General features: G+C 55.0%; 1 protein-coding gene across 6 annotated transcripts in view; it reads left to right on the forward strand.

Moving 5' to 3' along the window:
- Positions 1-2: 2 nt before the first annotated feature.
- Positions 3-22,256, forward strand: part of MED25 (mediator complex subunit 25) — a 36,189-nt gene continuing 13,935 nt past the window's right edge. Inside the window, exons 1-19 of one of the 6 annotated variants that reach the window (XM_014550462.1) lie at positions 3-136; positions 233-278; positions 917-1,041; positions 6,892-6,990; positions 7,349-7,469; positions 7,689-7,851; positions 7,988-8,118; positions 8,396-8,483; positions 8,632-8,825; positions 9,163-9,291; positions 9,736-9,821; positions 9,894-9,951; positions 10,130-10,237; positions 12,321-12,509; positions 12,903-12,974; positions 13,063-13,281; positions 13,568-13,748; positions 18,381-18,480; positions 20,065-20,116. In XM_014550462.1, the coding sequence (XP_014405948.1) occupies positions 3-136; positions 233-278; positions 917-1,041; positions 6,892-6,990; positions 7,349-7,469; positions 7,689-7,851; positions 7,988-8,118; positions 8,396-8,483; positions 8,632-8,825; positions 9,163-9,291; positions 9,736-9,821; positions 9,894-9,951; positions 10,130-10,237; positions 12,321-12,509; positions 12,903-12,974; positions 13,063-13,281; positions 13,568-13,748; positions 18,381-18,480; positions 20,065-20,101 (2,280 nt within the window). In that variant the 3' untranslated portion in view covers positions 20,102-20,116. Of the gene's footprint in view, positions 137-232; positions 279-916; positions 1,042-6,891; positions 6,991-7,348; positions 7,470-7,688; positions 7,852-7,987; positions 8,119-8,395; positions 8,484-8,631; positions 8,826-9,159; positions 9,292-9,735; positions 9,822-9,893; positions 9,952-10,129; positions 10,238-12,320; positions 12,510-12,902; positions 12,975-13,062; positions 13,282-13,567; positions 13,749-14,211; positions 14,345-15,654; positions 17,383-18,380; positions 18,481-20,064; positions 20,117-22,256 lie in introns of those variants that run through there. The other 5 variants (XM_014550461.1, XM_005879540.2, XM_014550463.1 and 2 more) reach the window with 5 other exon arrangements.

The raw sequence follows: 22,256 nt of genomic DNA on the forward strand, positions 1-22,256 counted from the left end.
GCATGGTCCCCGGGTCCGAGGGCCCGGCTCGCGCCGGGGGCCTGGTAGCTGACGTGGTGTTTGTGATTGAGGGCACCGCCAACCTAGGGCCCTACTTCGAGGGGCTCCGCAAGCACTACCTGCTCCCGGCCATCGAGTGAGTCCCATTTCCACAACTCCAGCCCCGCCCTCCGACTTTCGTTTTTCGCAGCCTCTTGCCTGACCCCGAACTTTTCATCTCCGACCCTCACAGGTATTTTAATGGTGGTCCTCCCGCCGAGACGGACTTCGGGGGAGACGTGAGTCTTGGGACTCTTGAGACTGAGGGAGGAGGGGCCGGGGGTCTGGACCCCTGGGTCTGAGGGAGGAGGGGCTGGAGGTCTGGACTCCTGGGTCTGAGGGAGGAGGGGCTGGAGGTCTGGACTCCTGGGTCTGAGGGAGGAGGGGCTGGAGGTCTGGACTCCTGGGTCTGAGGGAGGAGGGGCTGGAGGTCTGGACTCCTGGGTCTGAGGGAGGAGGGGCTGGAGGTCTGGACTCCTGGGTCTGAGGGAGGAGGGGCTGGAGGTCTGGACTCCTGGGTCTGAGGGAGGAGGGGCTGGAGGTCTGGACTCCTGGGTCTGAGGGAGGAGGGGCTGGAGGTCTGGACTCCTGGGTCTGAGGGAGGAGGGGCTGGAGGTCTGGACTCCTGGGTCTGAGGGAGGAGGGGCTGGAGGTCTGGACTCCTGGGTCTGAGGGAGGAGGGGCTGGAGGTCTGGACTCCTGGGTCTGAGGGAGGAGGGGCTGGGGGCCTGGACCCCTGGGTCTGAGGGAGGAGGCTGGGGGCCTGGGCTCCTGGGTCTGAGGGAGGAGGAGCTGGGGCCTGGGTCCGAGGGAGGCGGGGCTGGGAGCCACTACTTGCTCTCTGAGATCTTAGCTGAGCTCCCTGCCCCCCTCCCAGTATGGGGGGACCCAGTACAGCCTCGTGGTGTTCAACACGGTGGACTGCGCTCCCGAGTCCTACGTACAGTGTCACGCTCCCACCAGCAGCGCCTATGAGTTCGTCACCTGGCTCGATGGCATTAAGTGAGCTTCCCCTGTGCTTGGGGTGGGGTGGGGGGCCCTGTGAGGGGCCGTGGACGGATGGAGGCTGGGGTCACACCCGGTGGCTGAAAGGCCTGGGGGGTTGAAGCAGGGGATTGTGTTTTTGTTCATAAGTTACTTCTGTGATGGGTTCTGTGTGCTCCGCGATGCTGCCATTGGGTTGGGAGGTAGAAACGCTTGCTCCAGGCGGCCTTGAGCTCAGTACCCCCTTGGTCCTCCATGCGTGATTCTCCACTTTCTGTCCGCGGTTCCTCATCTCTACTCCAGTCCTTTTCCAGGGCTCACTGACGCCTGAGGGCAGGGGACGGGGCAGGGGACCCGGGCCTGGACGGATCCCTCTGTGCTTTGCACGGAATTTCGTTAGTTAACGTTGCAGACTCTTGCAGGTGCACACAGCCTGGAGCCAGATCACTGCAGTCCCAGACCCAGGGCCCCCTGTCCTCTCTGTGCCTAATACAACTTATCCTTCAGGGGGGTGTGTGTGCTAATAAGACAGACGGTTCCTGACTTAAGATTTTTCCAACTTTGTGATGGTGCAAAAGCGATAGGCATTCAATGCAAACCGGCCAGGTAAAGCTCTATGTCCGGGAGGTTAAATGCATTTTGTTTTTTGTTGTTTTTAAATATATTTTTATTGACTTTTTTTTTACAGAGAGGAAGGGAGAGGGATAGAGAGTTAGAAACATCGACGAGAGAGAAACATCCATCAGCTGCCTCCTGCACACTCCCTACTGGGGATGTGCCGGCAACCAAGGTACATGCCCTTGACCGGAATCGAACCTGGGACCCTTCAGTCCGCAGGCCGACGCTCTATCCACTGAGCCAAACCGGTTAGGGTGGTTAAATGCATTTTAAACTTGTGATATTTTCAGCTGACGATGGGTTTCCTTGGGTGTACATTCAGGAGCATCTGTACTTGTATTCGTTAGTTGTCGTATTGCTTATCCGTTGACGTGTAAGAGGTTACCCCAAGACTCAGTGGCTTAAAAACAAGCCTATATTATCTCGTGCGGTTTCTGTAAGGCATTCAGGAGTAGCTTAGCTGGAGAGCTCTTGCTCCGGATCTCTCTCACGAAGGTGCAGTCACCAGAGGTTTGATTGGTTCTCAGAGGATCGTTTCCCGGGTGGCTCCTGCTATGACTGGAGGCTGGAGGGCCCCCCGCCTTCCTGGCCGTTTGCCACCAGGGCTCCCGTCGGGGCCGCGTGAGTGTCCGCCCAACATGGCCGCTCCGCTGGCTTTCCTCAAACGGAGCCATCCACCAGAAAGAGCAAAGAGGAAGCCACAAGCTTTTAAAAATCAAGTCTTGGAAGTCATACATCCTCACTTCTGCCGAATTCTGTTTGATGCACAGTCAGCTGTAATCAGTGTTTGAGGGGTGGGCATACTAAGGGGTGAGGAGCAGGGGGAGGAGATCACCGGGGCCTGGCTGCCATGCCTTCATAGGGGTGCATTGGGGAGGAGATGAGTGGGTGATTTACAGAGAGGAAGGGAGAGGGATAGAGAGTTAGAAACATCGGTGAGAGAGAAACATCGATCAGCTGCCTCCTGCACACTCCCTGCTGGGGATGTGCCCGCAACCAAGGTACATGCCCCTGACCGGAATCGAACCCGGGACCCTTGAGTCCGCAGGCCGACGCTCCATCCACTGAGCCAAACCGGTTAGGGCAGGAATGGGTGACTGAAATCAGTGCCTGGCATGGATTCAGTGCTACCTGAGTGTTTGCTGTTACTTTGTGTCTCAGTTTCTTGGTTTGCAAATGGATGGCGGTAGTCGTATCCCAGTATTGTTGGGAGGATCACAGGAGCTAGTCTGTGTCCTGTGTGGAGCTCAGGTCTGGTCTGTGGTCAGAGCCCTTGAAACAGCACCCTTTCATTACGTTCCTTCAGCAAATGTTTGCTTTGTTCCGGGCTGTGTGCTGGACTGGGTGCCCAAGGTTCAGCGGGCAGGTGACGCCTGCTTTTCCCTCACGGCCATTAGAATTCGTGGTCAGGGGAGAGCAGGGTTTCTCCACCTCTGCGCTGTTGGTGCAGATCCTTGGCCTCTACCCACCAAATGTCAGCAGCCACTTCCCTCCAAATTGTGACAAACCAGAATGTCTTCAGACACTGTCAAATGTCCCTGCGGGTAAAACCGACCCCGATTGAGAACAGCTGGGATAGACTGTGGTTGATAAGACATGAACCGTGTTAAATGGGGTTCCCTGGGGCCTGAGTCCAAGTCTGATGGCCCTCAATTTCTAGCACCCAGCACAGGAGGCCTGGCGCAAAGGGGGCTGGAGGAAAGCCTGATTGAACAAGTGGGTGAATGAACTAATGCCCACAATGCACTTCATACTCGGACTCTCCCTGGCAAACTGTATCGGCTTCCAGACCCACCTTCAGTGCCCGCCCCTGATTCTGACGAGCAGCCAGTTGCTCCCTCTTTTGCCCCCATGACTTCAAGGTGCTCACTTGTCACAGCCCCACACCCATCTTTGGGTTGTGCACGTCCAGGACCCTGGGTGTTGGCTTCCAGCTGGGGCCTGGCACCCAAGAGGCCTGAGGAAACCTCGGCTGAATAAATGAGTGAGTGAAAGCTCTAGGGAGGGTAATCACCACAAACCAAATCTTCCGATGGGGGTTTAAGTATCGGGAAAAGCAGTCAAACCCCCTGAATTAAAAACTTCAAGGGCACTAGGAAGCTAAGAGAGAAATGTTTTCTTTATATATATAAGTAGACATTTTTTATCGATTGATTTTTTTTATTTTTAAAGCTTTATTTATTGATTGACTTTAGAGAGAGAGGAAGGGAGAGAGAGACAGACACACTGATATGTTCCACTTTTTTTTTTTTAAATGTTTTTATTGATTTCAGAGAGGAAGGGAGAGGGAGAGAGAGATAGAAACATCAATGATGAGAGAGAATCAATGATTGTCTGCCTCCTGCACGCCCCCCTACTGGGGATCGAGCCTTCGAGCCTTTGACTGGAATCGAACCCAGGACCCTTCAGTCCGCAGGCTGATGCTCTATCCACTGAGCCAAAACCAGCTAGGGCTGTTCCACTTTACTTATGCATTCATTGGTTGGTTCTTGTATGTGCTCTGACTAGGGCTCGAATCCACACCTTGGCATATGGGGATGATGCTCTGTCTACCTGAGCTACTAGGCCAGGCCTGGGAAGTGCTTCCTGAATACCTTCATCACATAGCCACCTTCCCGGTTCATCAGCTTAGAGTACACTGTGTCTTTAAGCAACTGAGAATGCTTTGTATGCTGTATGCGCCCTGCAGAACCCTCTCAATCGGTTGATAAACATTTTAAGCTATTGTTTTACATTCACTGTCGTCATTGTTTTTATCAGTCCTATGTAACCATCTGCATTCAGTTTCTGAGATGTTCCAGGCAGGTCTGTCACAGATCACAGAGAGTCAGCAAGTTTTGTTCGCACTTGGGGAAATCTTATCTTCTCCGGGAGTGTCGGGAACTTCGGGAACAACGCATGCAGTGTGACTTTTGAATCGGCCTTGGTTTGGGAAGGTGCATTTCTGATGTTACATTTCCTGTTTTACAAAAGAGGTGGTTTTCCCCCTCCTACAGCTTGTGACTCAGGTCAGAAAGGAGAAGTTAGAAGGAAAAGAGCCCTTGGAGTCTGCCCCGTGGCACTGTGACAAGTCATTCGTTCATTCATTCATTCAACAGACATTTGTAGAGCAAACTGTCCTAGGCACTGAGGAGTCAGGCACATAAGACGGGCAAGTCCTGACCCTCTTGGGCGGGGGACCTGGCTCGCAGGGAGCCCTCAGTCAGGGCTGGCTGCTGATCACACTCATTGATTGGACCTGCACCTCGGGGGCCTCCAGGGACCTGCTAGCTGGTGAAAGTGGGCAGTGCAGGTTTTGAGGTTATGACATCGGGCTGGACAAATGGGGCAAGTGAGAGCACCCAGAGTACTTTCAGTTTGTTTTTTATTTACTTTGTGTCTGTGTCAGCGGGGTTATTAGGAGCTAAAGTGTATCATAAATTTTATATTTATTTATTTTTAAAATTTTTATTAATTTCAGAGAGGAAGGGGGAGGGAGGGAGAGAGAGAGAGAAACCTCAATGATGAGAGAGAATCATTGATCGGCTGCCTCCTGCACACCCCCCCACTGGGGATCGAGCCCACAACCTGGGCATGTGCCCTGACCAGGAGTCGAACCGTGACCTCCTGGTTCATAGGTCAACGCTCAATCACTGAGCCATGTCGGCTGGGCTTTTTTTCCCCTCTTTCTTTTCCCCACTGATTTCAGAGAGGGAGAGATCGGCTGGGCTTTTTTTTTCCTCTTTCTTTTCCCCACTGATTTCAGAGAGGGAGAGAAATGGAAACATCAGTGCTGAGAGAGAATCCTTGATCTGTTGCCTCCTGCAACCCAGGCATGTGCCCTGATGGAGAATCGAACTGTGACCTCCTGGTTCATAGATGGAATGGACACTCAACCACTGAGCCACGCTGGCCGGGCAACTTTATGATATTTAAAACATTTTACGCCCTGACCGGTTTGGCTCAGTGGATAGAGCGTCGGCCTGCCGACTGAAGGGTCCCAGGTTCGATTCCGGTCAAGGGCATGTACCTTGGTTGCGGGCGCATCCCCAGTGGGGGGTGTGCAGGAGGCAGCTGATCGATGTTTCTAACTCTCTATCCCTCTTCCTTCCTCTCTGTAAAAAATCAATAAAATATATTTAAAACAAAACATTTTACAACTGATCGTATTTTTTCCTTGCTCCCCATTTTCAAGTTGTTCTCATGTTTTGGGCAGAACATTTGTTACGTTTCTTCCTCTGAGTTGGTAACAGATTGCTCATGGTCAGTGTTCGGTAAGGAGCAACTTTTAGGATCTCAAAGTGGTCGGTTGGTTACACGTCCCTCATAAATTACATTTTTAAATTGAGCTGAACTTTACATAGCAAAAGTAGTCATTTAGAAGTGAACAGTTCAGCTCGGCTGGTGTCCGATGGTGTCTGGGACCCTGTTCCTCCTCGGGCACATCCTAGTGATGGCTCCGTCCAATTGGTCTCCTTCCCTGACCTGCCGGAACCAAGTACTAAAAACTGGGTGGCTCAGAACAGTGGGAATGCGGTGTCTCAGGTCAGGATCCAGGAGTCCGAGCTCAGGGGTGGGCCGGGCCTGGTGCTCTCTGGAGCCTTCCTGTCTCTTCCAGCTTCTGGTCACCCCAGACGTTTCTCGCTTGGTGGCCGTGTCACTCCGGTCTCCACATGGTGTTCTCCCTGTGTCTCTACGTCACCTTTTCCTCTAAGCGTATCTGTCTGTGTCCCGGTTCCCTCTTTTTATACGACACGGGTCATACTGGGTGCGGGCCCTTCCGCAGTGTGGCCTGAGCACCTCTGTGAAGGTCCTGCTTTCCGATAACACGCATTCTGAGGACCTGGGTGAGGACCTCAACATGTCTCTTCCTGGGGACACCATTGAGCCCATAGCACTGGGAGCAGAGGGGCCTCTGTACCAGGCTGGGACGGCGAGGCTGGGGCTGGCTTTAAAGATGGAGAGATGGCCCCGAGGCGGGAGGCGCATGGGGATTGGGATCCCAGGCCCTTTCCCTGGTCCATCCTCTGATGGGGCCTCTTCCGAGAGAGACTCCCTCGCCGGAGATGACAAATGTCCCCTGGCCCCGTTCTTTGTCCTGGCACTGTGCCAGCACGGGGGATAGAGCAGGGAACTCAACAGTGTCCCCATCCCAAGGCGCACAGTCCTGTGCTGGGTAGGGGAGGGCGCGGGCGCAGGTTCTTCAAGTGTGGCCTGGGGGCTGGGAGGTGCCGCAGGGACCCTGAGGACTGACAGCCTGGCCTCGTGCAGGTTCATGGGCGGGGGTGGCGAGAGCTGCAGCCTCATCGCAGAAGGCCTCAGCACGGCCCTGCAGCTGTTCGATGACTTCAAGAAGATGCGAGAGCAGATGTGAGTACGCCCGGTGCGGGGTCCCGTGTCCCGTGTTGGTCTCTGTCCACTTGGCTCAGAACCCGCTTTGCCTGTCGCAGGACTCCACCCCCGTCTCACATTGGGGAGTCAGGGCTGGGAATCCGGAAGTGGCCCCTGGCTGGTGCCTCATCAGGAAGGGGTGTCGGACTCCTAGCTCCCCTGTGCGCTGCCGACTTGGGGTCAGGAACCTCAGGGCCTCAGTGTTCTCAGCTGTAAAATGGGGCCATTCCTCCTGGCTTCCTGTGGGCGGAGTCCTCGTACCTCTGCTGTGCTGAGTCTGGGTCCCTTTTCAGGGCCTTGTTGCCACCTGTTCCACATCTGTCCTTGTTCTTGGCAGTGGCCAGACACACCGCGTCTGCCTCCTCATCTGTAATTCGCCCCCATACCTGCTGCCCGCTGTTGAGAGCACCACATACTCCGGGTGCACAACGGAAAGTCTCGTGCAGAAGATTGGGGAGGTGAGGACGCCCGGGTGTTGGGGAGGGGGGCTAGGGCTGGACTTTTGGGTCACAGAATCCCCTGGGGCAGCTAATTCAGGTCTCGTGGTCCCCTGTCCCAAAGCCTGATGGGAATTTAGTTTTAGGGTCCACGCCGTCCAGCCACCTAGCAGGTGTGTGTAGTAGCCGGGGGGCTGGCCCCTGTGGCCCAGTCCTTACTGCTCGTCCCCTCTCCTGCAGCGAGGGATCCACTTCTCCATCGTGTCCCCTCGGAAGCTGCCTGCCCTGCGGCTTCTGTTCGAAAAGGCGGCCCCCCCGGCCATGCTGGAGCCACTGCAGCCGCCAGCAGACGTGAGCCAGGACCCACGGCACATGGTGCTGGTGCGGGGACTCGTGCTGCCCGGTGAGGCCCGCTCGCCGCTGGGGGATGGGGGTGTTCTCGCCGGCTGACTCCCTCTGACTTGGATTTCCTTTCCCTCTCCAACCACTTCTCATGGGGCTCCATTGCCCATCCGCCATTGTCCATCCTCGGCTCTCAGTCGGGGGTGGCTCGGCCCCAGGCCCCCTCCAGCCAAAGCAGCCCGTCTCCCTGCCTCCAGCTCCATCCTCGAGTGCTGCGCTCTCGGCAGCCCCCCAGCAGCCTCTGCCCTCCGTCCCCCAGCAGTACCAGGTATGGGCATCCCAGGAAGGGACATGCTCTGGGGCCTTGTGGGAGCCCTGCCCCTTGGAAGAGGCCTGGTTGGATGCTGGCACGTGGGGGTTTCCCTAGAGACATGCAGAGGGTGGGACTCTTGGGGGGCGAGGAATCATGTCCCTGTGGGGAGATGGGAGTCATGAGCTCCTGTGATACTGGAGTCGGGGTGCCTGTGCCTTGTGGGGGGTGTGGCCCCATGTGACAACAGGACTGGGGTGCATGGTCCTCATCAGCCCCTCCCCTCTATTTCCAGGTTCCCGGGAACCTGAGCGCAGCTCAGGTGGCTGCTCAGAATGCAGTGGAGGCTGCCAAGAACCAGAAGGCTGGGCTGGGCCCGCGCTGTGAGTCCAGGGGCGACAGTACAGGGCAGGGCGGCGGAGGCAGCCAGACCTCTCTCCCAGTGAGGCCCGCTCGCCGCTGGGGGATGGGGGTGTTCTCGCCGGCTCACTCCCTCTGACTTGGATTTCCTCTCCCCTTGGTTTCTCCCAGTCTCGCCCATCAACCCTCTCCAGCAGGCGGCTCCAGGAGTGGGTCCCCCCTTCAGCCAAGCCCAGGCCCCTGCGCTGCCACAGGGGCCACCTGGCGCCCCCAAGCCGTCTCCCACTTCCCAGCCCAACCTGGTCTCCACGGTGGCTCCTGTTCAGGGCCTGGCCCCCACTGCACAGCCTGGGCCACCGTCCATGGTAGGTGTCCGTATGCCTCCCACTTGCTGTGGTTGCCCCACTCCCCCTGTCTGCCCCAGGCTAGCACAGTGCAGAGGACAAGCAATTTGCCTGCCTGAGGAGGGCCCAAGGGTGTGGGTGTGGTTCCTGGTGGATGAAGATTATTCTGATGATCCCACGGGCTCCTGTTCTGAGTCCTGGAATCTTCCAGGATCAGAGTGTTTATATCTGAGGGTAGGCCACGGGGATGCAGAGGAAGAGGCCTTCGTCCCGTTCTTGCTGGCCTGTCTCTCTCAGGACAGTCCCTCCCAGGAGCTGGTCTGACCCCCTCCCCACCCTCCTTTCTGTCCTCCAGCAGGCAGGCACGGTTGCTCCAGGTGGGGTGAGTGGCCCCTCCCCAGCCCAGCTCGGGGCCTCGGCCCTCGGGGGGCAGCAGTCCGTCTCCAACAAGCTCCTGGCCTGGAGCGGGGTCCTCGAGTGGCAGGAGGTGAGTTGGCTTGAGGAGTCCTGGGCAGGTGGGTCAGGGCCGGGCCTGGCGGGGTGCAGGGTGAGACCAGGGCCGCCACAGGGTCATGGGCTTGTAGTCCCAGGTCGTCAGTCCCCAGGACGCCCAGGTTGGGACTAAGGAGGTGGTAGGAATTGTATTGCAGGTGAAGAACCGAGGCGTCTCAGATTCTGGGTACAGACTGACCCAGGGGGTTGTAGCATGAAGGAGACAGAGGGTTGTGGGATTTGGGGCAAGAGGAGGAGCTCAACATTTGTGGAAAGACTAGAGAATTGTGGGATTGATGGTACTAAGGAGGGGCCCAGGGTTCTTAGGACTGAAACTTGGGGAGATCCGGAGCTTTGGGGCTCCCAGGGTTGGGCAGGAGGGGGTGAGCGGACTGAGACTTGGGCCTCTCTGGCTGTGATATGCCTATTTCCCCCTCAGAAACCCAAACCTGCCTCCGTGGATGCCAACACCAAGCTGACGCGGTCACTGCCTTGCCAGGTCTACGTCAATCAGGGCGAGAACCTGTAGGTGACTGTCGGGGGGTGGGGCGGGCTGGGGTTTGCATCCTCCTGACACCTCTCTTCGCGTCGCCCCAGGAAAACAGAGCAGTGGCCCCAGAAACTGATCATGCAGCTCATCCCCCAGCAACTGCTGGTGAGTGGCAGGCGGGAGCAGCCCTAACCCCTGCCCATTCTCTCTTCCCTCATCCCTCCCCTCTCCCCTCATCCCTCCCCTCTCCCCTCATCCCTCCCTTCTTCCCTCATCCCTCTCCTGCCCCTTCCACCTATGCTCCCCTCCTCACTTCCCCACTCAACACGCTGTGTCTCCCCAGACCACACTGGGCCCTTTGTTCCGGAACTCAAGGATGGTCCAGTTCCATTTCACCAACAAGGACCTGGAGTCGCTCAAAGGCCTCTACCGCATCATGGGCAACGGCTTTGTGAGTCCTGGGGGGGACCAGGGTGCCGACTCTGGTCCGGTTGGTGGGCTTTGTGAGCTTGGCCCCCTCAGCCTCCTTCCAGAGCCTTCGCTCGCGTTATAACTATAATATGTGCCCGGTGGGATTCCACTCCCTGGTGAGATGTGGCAGGAGCAATCGGGAAGAAGTTGGCTCTGACAGAGGTTTGCTGGGTGTATTGGTTTTCTGGGGCTGAGAGCAACAGAACTTTATTCTCACAGTTGGGGAAACCAGCATCCAAAATCCGGGTCAGCAGGGCAGGACCCCTCATGGCCTCTTGCACCAGGCAGCCCAGGCGTTGGCTTCAGGCAGTACAAGTCCAGTCTCTGCCTCCATCTTCGCATGGCCGTCCTCTCACTGTGTCTGTGCCCGTGCCTGCGCGTGGCATTCTCCTCCCTGTGTGTGTCCTGCTTTCTTTCTTTTTTTTATAGCAAAGGGTGGAAATTTATCGAGAAACAAGCACAGACTCCCACGAAGGGAGGGGGAAGTGTCCCCCTGTCCTGCTTTCTTATAGAGACACAGTCACTGGACTAAGGCCCACTCTGATGTCTTCATTTTAACTCGTTACATCTGCAAGGACCTTATTTCCAAGTAAGGTCACATGTATTTTTGGAGGACAGTTCAACCTACACCCCCGAGGGAGGTCTCCCTACATAGGAGCAGGTCCAATGTTGAGTACGTCCCGTGGACCCAGCCCTTCTCCAGGAGAGGGAACTTTTGGTGGCTTACCTCATGGAATCCTCGGGAACACGATCCTCAGCGTCAGGAATGCTGCCAGCTCCAATAACATAAACCCAACCAGCAGAGTTTTTAGAACAAACAGATGATCGGGATGGGGGCCTAAAACCATTTTCTCTCTCATGGTTCTGTGGGTAGACTGGGCTCAGCGGGGCTAGTCTCGCTTGGGAACTTTTGTGGGGTTGTCCTCAGATGATGGCTGAGGCTAGTCACCTACCTGAAAGCTCGAATGGGCAAGAGGCTCAAGGTTCACTCACATGGTACAGGCTGTCGGCTCGGGGCTCAGCTCAGCCCGGCCCTCAGAGTGCCCACCCGTGGCCTCTGCATGTGACTTGGGCTTCCTCACAGCGTGGCAGCCGGCTTCTGAGAAGGACATCCCGGAGTGAGCTGTGCCAGCGGGCGTTTGTTTCTGACACAGCAGGATGTCCAGAGGCAGGCAGCCGTTGGAGTGAGTTTTACCGCCCCAGGGTGTCAGGGCCAAGATTCTGTTGGCTTCTCTCTGACGGTCACAAGATGGTCCTGAAGCTCCAGGCATCTTGCGTGACTTGATGCAGGAAGGCAAGAAGGAAGTGTGGCGTCCGTCATGTATCCCTGTCTCTTCTGGAAAGCAGACACTTCCCCACGCCCCCAAGCAGGCTTCATCTGGGGCAGATGCAGGGCTCCGGGGCCCAGACACGCTGCTGCCCCAGGCAGAAGGGCGGGGAGGGCAGCTCGCAGGATCTGCCTCAGATGAGAAACCAAAGCTCAGAGAGGTAAACTCACTTGGCCAAGGTCCCAGAGGTGGCTCTTCAACCTCGTCAGCCCCACCTCCCTCAGGAGCTTCCGTGTATTATGGTTTCACTTCACGTAACGTTTTCTCGGCACGTCCTGTGTGTCCAGCTGTGGCCAGGATGCCTGGCGTGCATGGTGTGATGCTAGTGCTGCTGTCTTCCGTTCTCACTGGCAGAGGCTGCGGCCAGGAAGGGTGTGGCCATCCCCTAAGGGTCTTGCATCCCATGGGTCCGACGTGCTTCAGGTGCCCGCTCTGTGTTGAAGCCTCTCCTCAGCCGTGAGCCCTCCCAGCAGCCTCACGAGGTGGAGGTGGGGGTCAAGGTTGCAGAGCGGGACCCAGCCCCGTGTTTGGGCCTGGCCCTGCCCTTCGGGGCTCTCAGCGCTCCTTTAAGCAACTCAGTTTGTTTCTGGAGCAACTTCAAGCAATGCTCCAGTCTCCTCAGCATTTCCCAGCAGAAACCTCGCCTCTCCTCGATGGGCTTCTAGGACCTTCTAGAACCAGGAGGGTGGGATACCTCCTCCTGCAGGGTGTGACTTTCTGATTCTCTCCCCCCAGGCGGGCTGCGTGCACTTCCCCCACACGGCCCCCTGTGAGGTGCGCGTGCTCATGCTCCTGTACTCGTCCAAGAAGAAGATCTTCATGGGCCTCATCCCCTACGACCAGAGTGGCTTCGTCAACGGCATCCGGCAGGTCATCACCAACCACAAGCAGGTGCAGCAGCAGAAGCTGGAGCAGCAGCGCGGGGTGAGCGATGCCGGTCCCTGTCCCATCCCCGCCCTCCTAGTGCCTGCCCACCTGGGCCCCAGAACTCCTGGCCAACCCCCCAGGGGCCCCGTGGGGCTCTAATACCAGCCACTTACTCCTCTCTCAAGACGCAGGCATCCAGGTGCAGTCCCATCCCCACATTTCTTTGCGACCTTTCTCTCCCTTTTCAGTGACCTCGTGGAATCTCCAAGACACAGGCCCCTCCTGGGGACCTGGGAACGTAAAGTTTCCTTCCCAGACCCTCACCTTCAAAGAAATGTTCCCAGCTCCTTAAAGGTTCCCCTTCTGGGCTCAGATCTCTGACGTGTGGAGTGATCCTCTCAGAGCCGCTCCACACGCACTCAGCGACCTGCTCCTTCTCTCCCTGTACAGATGGGGGCGCAGCAGGCACCGCCCGGGCTGGGCCCCATTCTGGAGGACCAGGCCAGGCCCTCACCGAATCTGGTGAGGACAAAGCCAGCAGGGTCAGGGCCAGGGCTGTGGAGGCCGAGGGGTCTGGAGTCTCTTGCTCACCCGCATTTCTTCCCATTAGCTCCAGCTCCGCCCACCGCAGCCCCAGCCTCAGGGCACTGTGGGGGCCTCTGCAGCCGTAGGGCAGCCCCAGCCCCAGAGCGCTGCCCAGGCTCCCCCAGGCGCTGCCCAAGGCCCTCCCGGAGCAGCTCCTGGCCCGCTCCCTCCTGGACCTATCCTTCGGCCCCAGAACCCTGGGGCCAATCCCCAACTGCGGAGCCTCCTCCTTAACCCACCACCGGTGAGATTTGGGGTGAAGGGGGCATCTGGGAACACGGGTCCTGGGCTGTGACAGTTCTAGACCTTTCATCTCGGAGGAGGGAGGTTGGCTTCATAAAAGGTGTGAGCACCAGCCCGCCAGCTCCTGTCTGTGTGTCTTCCCTGGGCTTCTGCTAAGATTTCTTTGAAGGAAGACCCCACACAGATGACTGGCTGAGACATGCTCTGAGCACTTTCTGTGCCAGAGGCTTCGTGGTTGGGCGGGGTCTCCTCACTGGGGTCTCTGAGCCGCATTTTTGTTCCCTCAGCCCCAGACGGGGGTGCCCCCACAGCAGGCTTCCCTTCACCACCTCCAGCCACCAGGGGCCCCTGCGCTGCTGCCCCCACCGCACCAGGGCCTGGGGCAGCCCCAGCTGGGACCCCCCCTCCTGCACCCGCCACCTGCCCAGTCCTGGCCTACACAGCTTCCCCCGCGGGCTCCACTGCCAGGTAAGGAGGTCTGGGGGAGGCCAGGGTCTGGACTGAGTGTCCCAGCAGCCCCTGGGCTGGAGCCCTAACATTACCAAGAGCTCCTGGGAAGCAAAGTCCTGGAATTCAAGAAGAGTGCATCCCTGCTTGGCTTTGGGGAGTTCTGAGGGTTAGGGGCCCAAAAACCTAGAGGGCAAGAGCTCTCCCCATGATTCCTCTCTTGCGTGTTCTCTGGGGTTTGCTGGGAAATGTAGGCTTAGGGCCAGAGAGATGTTTTGGGGGGTGGGCTTCCAAAGGCATATGGGAGACAGCACATTCCTGTCCAGATGGGGCCAGAAAGCGCCTCTGACGGGTCCCCCAGGGCTTTCTAGACAACTTAGTGCCTTGGACTAAGTTGAGGAGGAGGGAGAAAGTAGCCCCAGGGCCCTTCAGGGCCCCAGGGACGACTGGGAGATGCAGTCCCTTCCCCCCCGCCCCCCCCCAGGTCAGATGCTGCTGAGCGGGGGTCCCCGGGGCCCGGTCCCCCAGCCGGGCCTGCAGCCCAGCGTCATGGAGGACGACATCCTCATGGATCTCATCTGAACCCCCAACACCCAATAAAGTTCCTTTTAACACATGCCCCGGCTCCCGTCACTGTCGTCCCCCAGGACTGGGCAGGAGGAGACCGGGGGGAGACATCTCTGTCCTTGTTCTTGCTGCAGCAGACATCCCGAGGCCCAGGCTGGTGACGCCTGGCCTTGGCAGTGAGTAGTCAGGCGGTCTGGTACAGCCTGGCTGGGGAGACGTGGAGGCAGGCAGGCACCAGGTGGAGGGGCGCTCAGGCTCCAAACTGAGCAGCTTGAGGTTTGTCCTGGGGACACAAGAACCACAGAAGGCTACTAGCAGGGGATGGGCCTTGGTCTGCCAGGAGTCAGAAAAACGGGGAGGAGGCTGGGGGGAATGGAGGCTGGGGACTGGTGTGCCATGTAAAGGAAGTTGGGGATTTGGGGGCACTGAGGTGGGCCCCCAGGACCTGTCCTGGGTGCTGGTAGGTGGTGGGGCTTCTCTGAGTTAGGGGACTGGGGGAAGGAGCCAGTGGTGAATGCTAATGGTCTAAGGTATGTTCAGGTGACAGCTGCCAGGGTGGGAGCTCATGATGTGTCCTTAGGAGATGTGTGTGTTTGGTGGTTGAAGGCACAGAGCGGACGAGATCACATGTGGAAAGACGTCCCAGTCGGAGACCTACCTTCAGGGGCTTTGGATAGATGGACAGTGGGGCTGTCCCTGGGGTGGAAACCCAGCAGGAAGCAGGTTCGGGATGTGGTGAGGCAAGGGACCTGAAGGGTGTCCTCAGAGACAAGTCCAGAGGGCAGCTGGTAATAGGCCCAGGTGCGGGGCTTGTGGGTGGTCTCCCTGGAGGCAGAGTCAGCTGTCTGTTGTCAAACTCTAGACCAGTGTTGCTCAGAGCGTGGTCCACTATGGACCACCAGCATCCACATTGTTTGGGACGCTGGTTAACATTAGATTCCTGGGCCCTGTCCCGGGAGAGAGGTTGCAATATGGTGGCCCATGGGCCACTCTACAGATGGGTTTTGTTTGGCCTTCCCTGTGTTAGCATACGTGGTATTTTTTCCTAAAGAGTTAGTTGTAAAAATCAGGATAATTCTTTCTCTCTCTCACACACACACACAGACACACACACAAAATCTGTAGTCTTGGCTTCTCTTGACAAGTCAGGAGATCTGGCACCCCTGGCCTGCCCTGTTGCCTAGCAACAACGGGCTGGAGCTGCCCCTTTCGATGGGGCGTGTGCTCTCTAATTCGCCACAGTCCCCACCACTCCCTCTTGGCTCTCCCACCTTTGTCACTGGGTTTGCCCTGTAGTTGTTCCTGTGGTAGTGTGCAGAGGAAAGTGAAATCTTTCTTGTACCCATGTCTCTATCAAAAGTGTCACAACCAAAGAGAGAACGAGAGGGCCCCGTGTTTCGAAAAAAATGGGAGCGAGACTATTTCTTTGTGGAAGTGAAGAACATGCCTACGTGTTTAATATGCAAAAAAATCATGTCTGTGTTGAAAGAGTACAACCTGAAACGTCATTATGAATCAAAGCACAGTAAGAACTTCGACCAGTATACAGACCAGACACGAGATGCGATGCTCAGTGAACTGAAAAAGGGCCTCAAGTGTCAGTAGGGTTTGGAAAGCCAACCGTAGAAATGCCGTGGCTGCCACATGCAGCCTCACAGTGATGTGAAGAGAATTACCTGGGCATTAAAACCTCCGACACACGGCGAGTTTATAAAGGAGCAGATGACATGTCCTGGACAGAAAACACATCTGTTTGGGCCATTATTTAAGTCGAACAGGCGTTTATTTGCATTGTACGGTGTGTCGAAGAGAAATCAGAAGATTGACAAGTCCAGTTGCTCGGAAGAGTCAAATCTATTGTGGCCTTTTCTATTTCTGCGCATGAACTACTTCCACCCAGTTAGCTTTATTTATTTGTGAAGTTGAGAATTTTCATGTGACCGAAGAAGTCTGTGACATGGTGCCAGGGCAGGCCCAACACTGGGTAAAGGCTTATTTTTGTGTATTTGCAGAAATGAAAAGTTTTACGTAGACAGGTCCGAACTCCTAAGCACAGCCACAGACAGTTGTAACGTAATGACCTATGTCACAGGGGTACTTGTCGGGACTCCACAGTCCAAGGTGGCAACGTTTGGTGAGGACAGTCAGGTGATTGTATCAGTCACCTGGAACTGAACTGTGCAAAGAAAGTCAGTGGAGCACACCGCGGTCGCCCTTGATGCGCTTCTGTACGTTCATCACAGGCAGGTTGATGGTGAACGTGAGCCAGTGTATTCCACAGAAGCCCTATGACCTGGTCGTCACGTGATGTGTGGAAGAAGGCAGAACTGTTGCAACCAATCTACTTGGTTCATTTCCGATGAGGCAAAAGCCACACCTTGGTTTCCCTGTGAAAGTTGGTCAAAGACTTTGGGTCAAGGTTATGACCCTCCTGAACACTTTTTCTGCGCAAGAACATTCACAAACAGCGACTTGAATGTATGATCATGTCTGCCCAGTCCTGGCAAAAACGGGAAGCCATAAGCAAGGAATATTCTGCCTCCGTTTCCTTTGCTGCAGTTGGTTTCCAGAAATGAAAGACATGACCCGGACAGTATTTACCCAAATTTTGGGGTTAAAGACCGAATTCCCTGAAGGCTTTCTGCATCCAGACTCTGAGGATGGACTAACACTGTCAGGTTGCCTTTGCTGGGCGATGCCGGTCGTGTGAATGCGGGCCACACAGAGTAGTTACGGAACCACAGTGCAATAGGGTGCTGGTCCCGGCGCCTGCCCCGCAGCTCTCCACTAGTTGTCCTGAGTCTCCACGTGCGGAGGTCCCCACGGTTGTGAAAGGCGGTTTTCCGTTACGAAACGGAATCAAATTAAACACCGCTCCCAGGATTCAAGGCTGAATTCTTTAGTGCCCATCCCACCGTGCCCCCCGGGCCTGATGCTTCCTTCTCGGTGCGGAAGGGGTGATGTCAGCCTTCTGGCTTCAACTCAAAGGAGCAAAAGAATTACAAAAGAGAAAATTTTAATAATTAGATCTATTTTTCAATTTGTATTTTTTCAACTCTGAATTTGAAATATAAACTCCAGTACCAAACATGTTTGTATTATGTTCCATGCATTCACCATAGTTCAGTAAAGATGCAATTTGATTATATTTCTGGCCGTTGACTTTTCTTATACCTGGCTAGTTCACTCATTTATGTGGCCTGCCTGGCTCCTGTAGGCATTTGAGTTTCCGATCCCTGCCTACAGCTCTTGAGTCTGGGGGAGGGAGGGAGGAGGGAGGCTGGGGACTTCGAACAACTCCCTAGGACCGTGATTCCCACACCAACGAAATGTGGAGTAGGAGACACTGGTGTTAATCGACGAGGGAAAGTGGGCGTGGTTTCCCAGACAGTGCGTGTAGCAGGGGTTTCTGAAAACTCAGATGGCTTCACGGACCAGGCAGGTGATGGAAATGTGTGAAGCGGACGGGTGTAAGACGGTAGGGAATGATGGGGACTGTGGCGAACTTGGAGAGTGCTTGCCCCGCCCAAAGGCATTCAAATTAAAGACAAAACACACTGAGGACCAAACAAAAATCTGCTGGTGGGTCTGATGAGGCCGCTGGGCTGCCATTTGCGACCTCTGGAAGAAGGAGAAGACGTGAGGACGAGGACAGAGCCCCGAGAAAGACCCACGGGTGAGGGGCGGGCAGGGAGGGAGCCAGAAGGCAGGAGACGAGGCGAGTGTGTGCTGGAAGCTTGAGTGTTTCTGAAAAGAGAGTGATGGACTGTGTCCAAAGCGGCCAACGGGGGAAGACGGTGGAGGGCAGCCAGCGCTGTTTCCACTGGGGTGGAGGGTACCCTGCAGGGAAACACAGGTTTGGGTCCAGGACAAACTGAAGGAAAAGAAATGTTTCCAGCCGCTGGTTTGGTCGTCTCCAGCCAGGGAGGCCCTCTGGACCTCAACACCCAGTTAGATGAACCTAAGGGACTGTCGGGCTCCCATCTCGGGGCCATATTCACAGGGCGAAGCAGGAAAAAGCCCGGGGTTAAGATGCCCAAAGAGCGGGGAGAGATCTAGACACAGAACCCCCTCCCCATTTCACAGCCCAGGTAGAGACGTCGGGCGGACGTGCTTGGCGTGCCCGTTGGAGCCAGCCAATGCCAACAGAGCACATCTTTTGGGGACGTTTTTCTCCGAGTGCCAGGTATCGATAAAACTGTGTAAGTGTAGAAATTAGCAAAAACCTTAGAACAGGAAGGTTAACATTCCAGCCCCAGCACCGATTAGCTCTGTGGCTTTGGGCAGGTCCCTGTGCCTCTGTGAGCCTCAGTTTCCCCATCTGTCAAGTAGTGACTTCCCTGTAGGATTGGCCACCTGGCAGGCTCGGCACAGCCGCCCACCACAGAGGGCTACTATGGCCACTGTGGTCATCACTGGCCCCAAACGCTCTTAGACGGCAGGTGTGCTGGGCAAAGCTCGTCAGAATCACCGAGTGTCCCCGGAGGCTGTAACTGGGTGAGTGACTGACTGGAAGGAAACCTCTGTTTTTCTTTTCTTTTTTTATTTTTTTAAGAGAGAGAGAGGTGAGCCTCAGTTTCCCCATCTGTCAAGTAGTGACTTCCCTGTAGGATTGGCCACCTGGCAGGCTCGGCACAGCCGCCCACCACAGAGGGCTGCTGTGGCCACTGTGGTCGTCACTGGCCCCAAACACTCTTAGAGGCAGGTGTGCTGGGCAGAGCTCGTCAGAATCACCCGAGTGTCCCTGGAGGCTGTAACTGGGTGAGTGACTGACTGGAAGGAAACCTTTGTTTTTCTTTTCTTTTTTATCTTTTTAAGAGAGAGAGAGACAGATATCGATTGGTTATTCCACTTCGTTATGCATTCATTAATTGGTTCTTGCATGTGTTCGGTGATCAAACCCATACCCTTGGCATATCAGGACAATGCTCTTACCAACGGCTCCCCGGCCAGGGCCCAGAAACCTTTCATTTTTGACTAGTTTGCTCTTTGTCCGTGTATCCAGAGCTGGAAGCAAGACTGAGAAATGGCCCTGGCTGGGTGGCTGGGTGACTGGGAGCGTCGTCCCATGCACCAGAAGGTTGTGTGTTCAGTTCCCCTGTCAGGGCACATGCGTAGGTTGTGCCTTTGACACCCCGCCCCTCCCCTGTCAGACTGTATACAGGAGGCAACCAATTGATGTTTCTCACATCTGAATGGTTCCCCCCCACCCCCTCAAATTCTTAAAAAATGCCCAAGAAATGCATGAGACTTTGGTCTCAAAGGAGCAGATCTGGCAAAAGTGGCAGAACATAAATTGAAAAAAAAAATTTAAGGCAAAAATGCTAAAACATCAACGCGCTAATAGTTGTGAACCTGTCTTGGGTGAGAAAAATGCCCCCATTCTGCCTCTATAAAGAAAAATTATGAGAAAAGAGATACCTTCTAAAAAGGTGTATTTGTCTCCGGGTACACAGAACTCACTAAAACAGGTTTTCCCACCATCTTGGGTTTTTTAAAAAATTAATATTAAAAATATATTGACTTACACATATGTTCAGTTTCATAAAGATGAGAAGGCACCAAAGTGCGTAGAACAAAAAGTGAAGGACCTTTCCTCCTACCCCTGCCCCAAACACACCGAACAAGCCGCTCTTCCCAGAGGCAGGCCCATCAGTTTGGCGTTAGAATTTACACGCATGTGGTTGTAGACACGTTTTTAGTTTCTTACATGTTTTACATAAGTGGGTCAGTGTCTGTGTTGACCTTTATTTTGCTTTTGTTTTCCCAGTCGAGCAACGGCCAACCATTCGTGTCATTACATGTGACTCTCCTGTTTAAATGGTTGCCATTGGCCGTGCATTAGAGGGACACATTCCATTTCCACAAACCATCCCGTCTGTGTGAGCTCTGTCGCTGTGTAACAGGCCCCACCACTCAGTGGCTGAAAACAACAGGTGTGGATAGTCTCACAGTTGCTCTGGGTCAGGGAGTCAGGCACGGCTTCGCTGGGGCCTCTGGCTCAAGGTCTCTCTCAAGGTCGTAGTCAAAGCTCACCCGGGGGAGGGCCCACTTCCAAGCTCACGCCAGTGCGTTGGCAGGATTCACTTCTTCCCAGGAGACTGGCTCGGGGTCTCGCTCCCTCTCTCGCCCTGTAGCCTCTTCATGGGGCAGCTCACTTCCCCAGGTGGGCTGGCTTCTCTAGAAGTGAGAGAGGGCACCCCAGGTGGAAGCTGCAGGCTTTTCGGGACCTAGTCTGGGAAATGCTAGGCCATCACTTTTGCGGTATTTTGTTCATTACAAGTCACTAGGTCCAGCCCACACAGAAGCTGAGAGGATTCAGGGTGTAATACCAGGAGGCGGGGACCATGGGGTCATCTTGGAGGCTGCTTGCCACACTGTGGGCATTTGGCTTGCTGTGTAGTTTTCACTATTATAAAAAACCGGAGGCCTGGTGCATGAATTTGTGCACAGGTGGGGTCCGGCCAGCCCTCCCAATCCGAGCCAGGCAGGCCAGGGGGAGGGGACATGGGAGATTGGCGGCTTGCCCTGCCCCCCCCCCCTTGGGGGTGTGGAGGCTGGCTGGGGAAAGGGGCCCTGGGCGGTTGGCGGGCCAGCCCCGCCCCTGGTCAAACTCCCAGTCGAGGGGACAATTTGCATATTACCCTTTTATTATATAGGATACTGTGGAGGGTAAGCATATATCTGTATTTTCTCACATGTGCAGGAATTCCAATGTGATACATTCCTAGCAGCAAATATTTAAGATTGAGGAGTATGCCAATTTTACTTTTGTTTATTTGACTGCTTAAAAATTGAAGTTATTTTTTGCATATATAAAACCTTCATATGGTTCATACGTTGTTACCAAAAGCAACCCAACACAGTCCCAACTCCTTCTGGAAACCACCAATTTCTCGTGTGTGTTTTCTGAGATATGTATAAGCAGGTAAAAGCAAATAGGGAAATATATTCATTTTGTGGCTCTTCTCTCCAGCTCACTCTTTGCAGCTCAGAGAAGGAAGACTTGCTTCCCCTCTGTAGAATGGGGATAAGATTGTCAACCTCATGTCCGCGCGTGTGAGGATTCAGGGAGTTCTTATGAAGTGTTTAATTTTTCAAAATATGTTTTTATTGATTTTAGGGAGAGAGGAAGGGAGAGGGAGAGAGAGAGAGAAACATCAATGAGAGAAACAACATCGATCCACTACCTCCTGTACGCCCCCTACTCGGGATCCAGCCCGCAACCTGAGCACGTGTCGTGTGCCCTGACCGGGACTAGAACCTGTGACCTCTTGGTGCGTGGGACAGTGCTCAATCCACTGAGCAACACTGGCCAGGCTAACTTTTTATTTAAGATTTATTGATTGATTTTTAGAGAGGGAGAAAGAGAGAAACATGGATTTGTTGTGCACTCATTCATGCATTGTATGTGCCCTGATGGGAGGTTGAACCTGCACCTTCTTGGTGTATTAAGATGACACTCTAACCACCTGAGCTACCCCACCAGAGCCTACTTAATTTTCTTAGTCCTCATCTGAAGATCTGTTTTTATGGATTTTTTTTTTAGAGAAAGGAAGGGGGGGAAGGGAGAGAAAAAAACATTGATTGGTTGCTTCACATATGTGTCCCAACAGGGATCGAACCCACAACCTAGATATGTGCCCTGACCAGGAGTTGCAACCTTTTGGTTTATGGGATGATGCTCCAATCAATTGAGCCACCTGCCCAGGGCTAATTTTTTTTTTATTATTTTTTGGTAGATATAGTGGAAGGGAGGGGCAGGGGGGAGAGAAAGAGAGATGAGAGAAAGACTCATGGATTGGTTGCCTCCCCACGTGCCCTGACTGGGAATCAAACCGTGACCTCTTGGTTCATGGGTAGATGTTCAACCACTGAGCCACACCAGCCGGGCTGGGGTGCCGAGATTTTAAACTGACAACTGCCAAACTGCCCCCCTCCAAAATACATCTGGTCTACCCA

Source organism: Myotis brandtii, unplaced genomic scaffold, assembly GCF_000412655.1.
Source record: "Myotis brandtii unplaced genomic scaffold, ASM41265v1 scaffold601, whole genome shotgun sequence".
Lineage (NCBI taxonomy): Eukaryota > Metazoa > Chordata > Mammalia > Chiroptera > Vespertilionidae > Myotis > Myotis brandtii.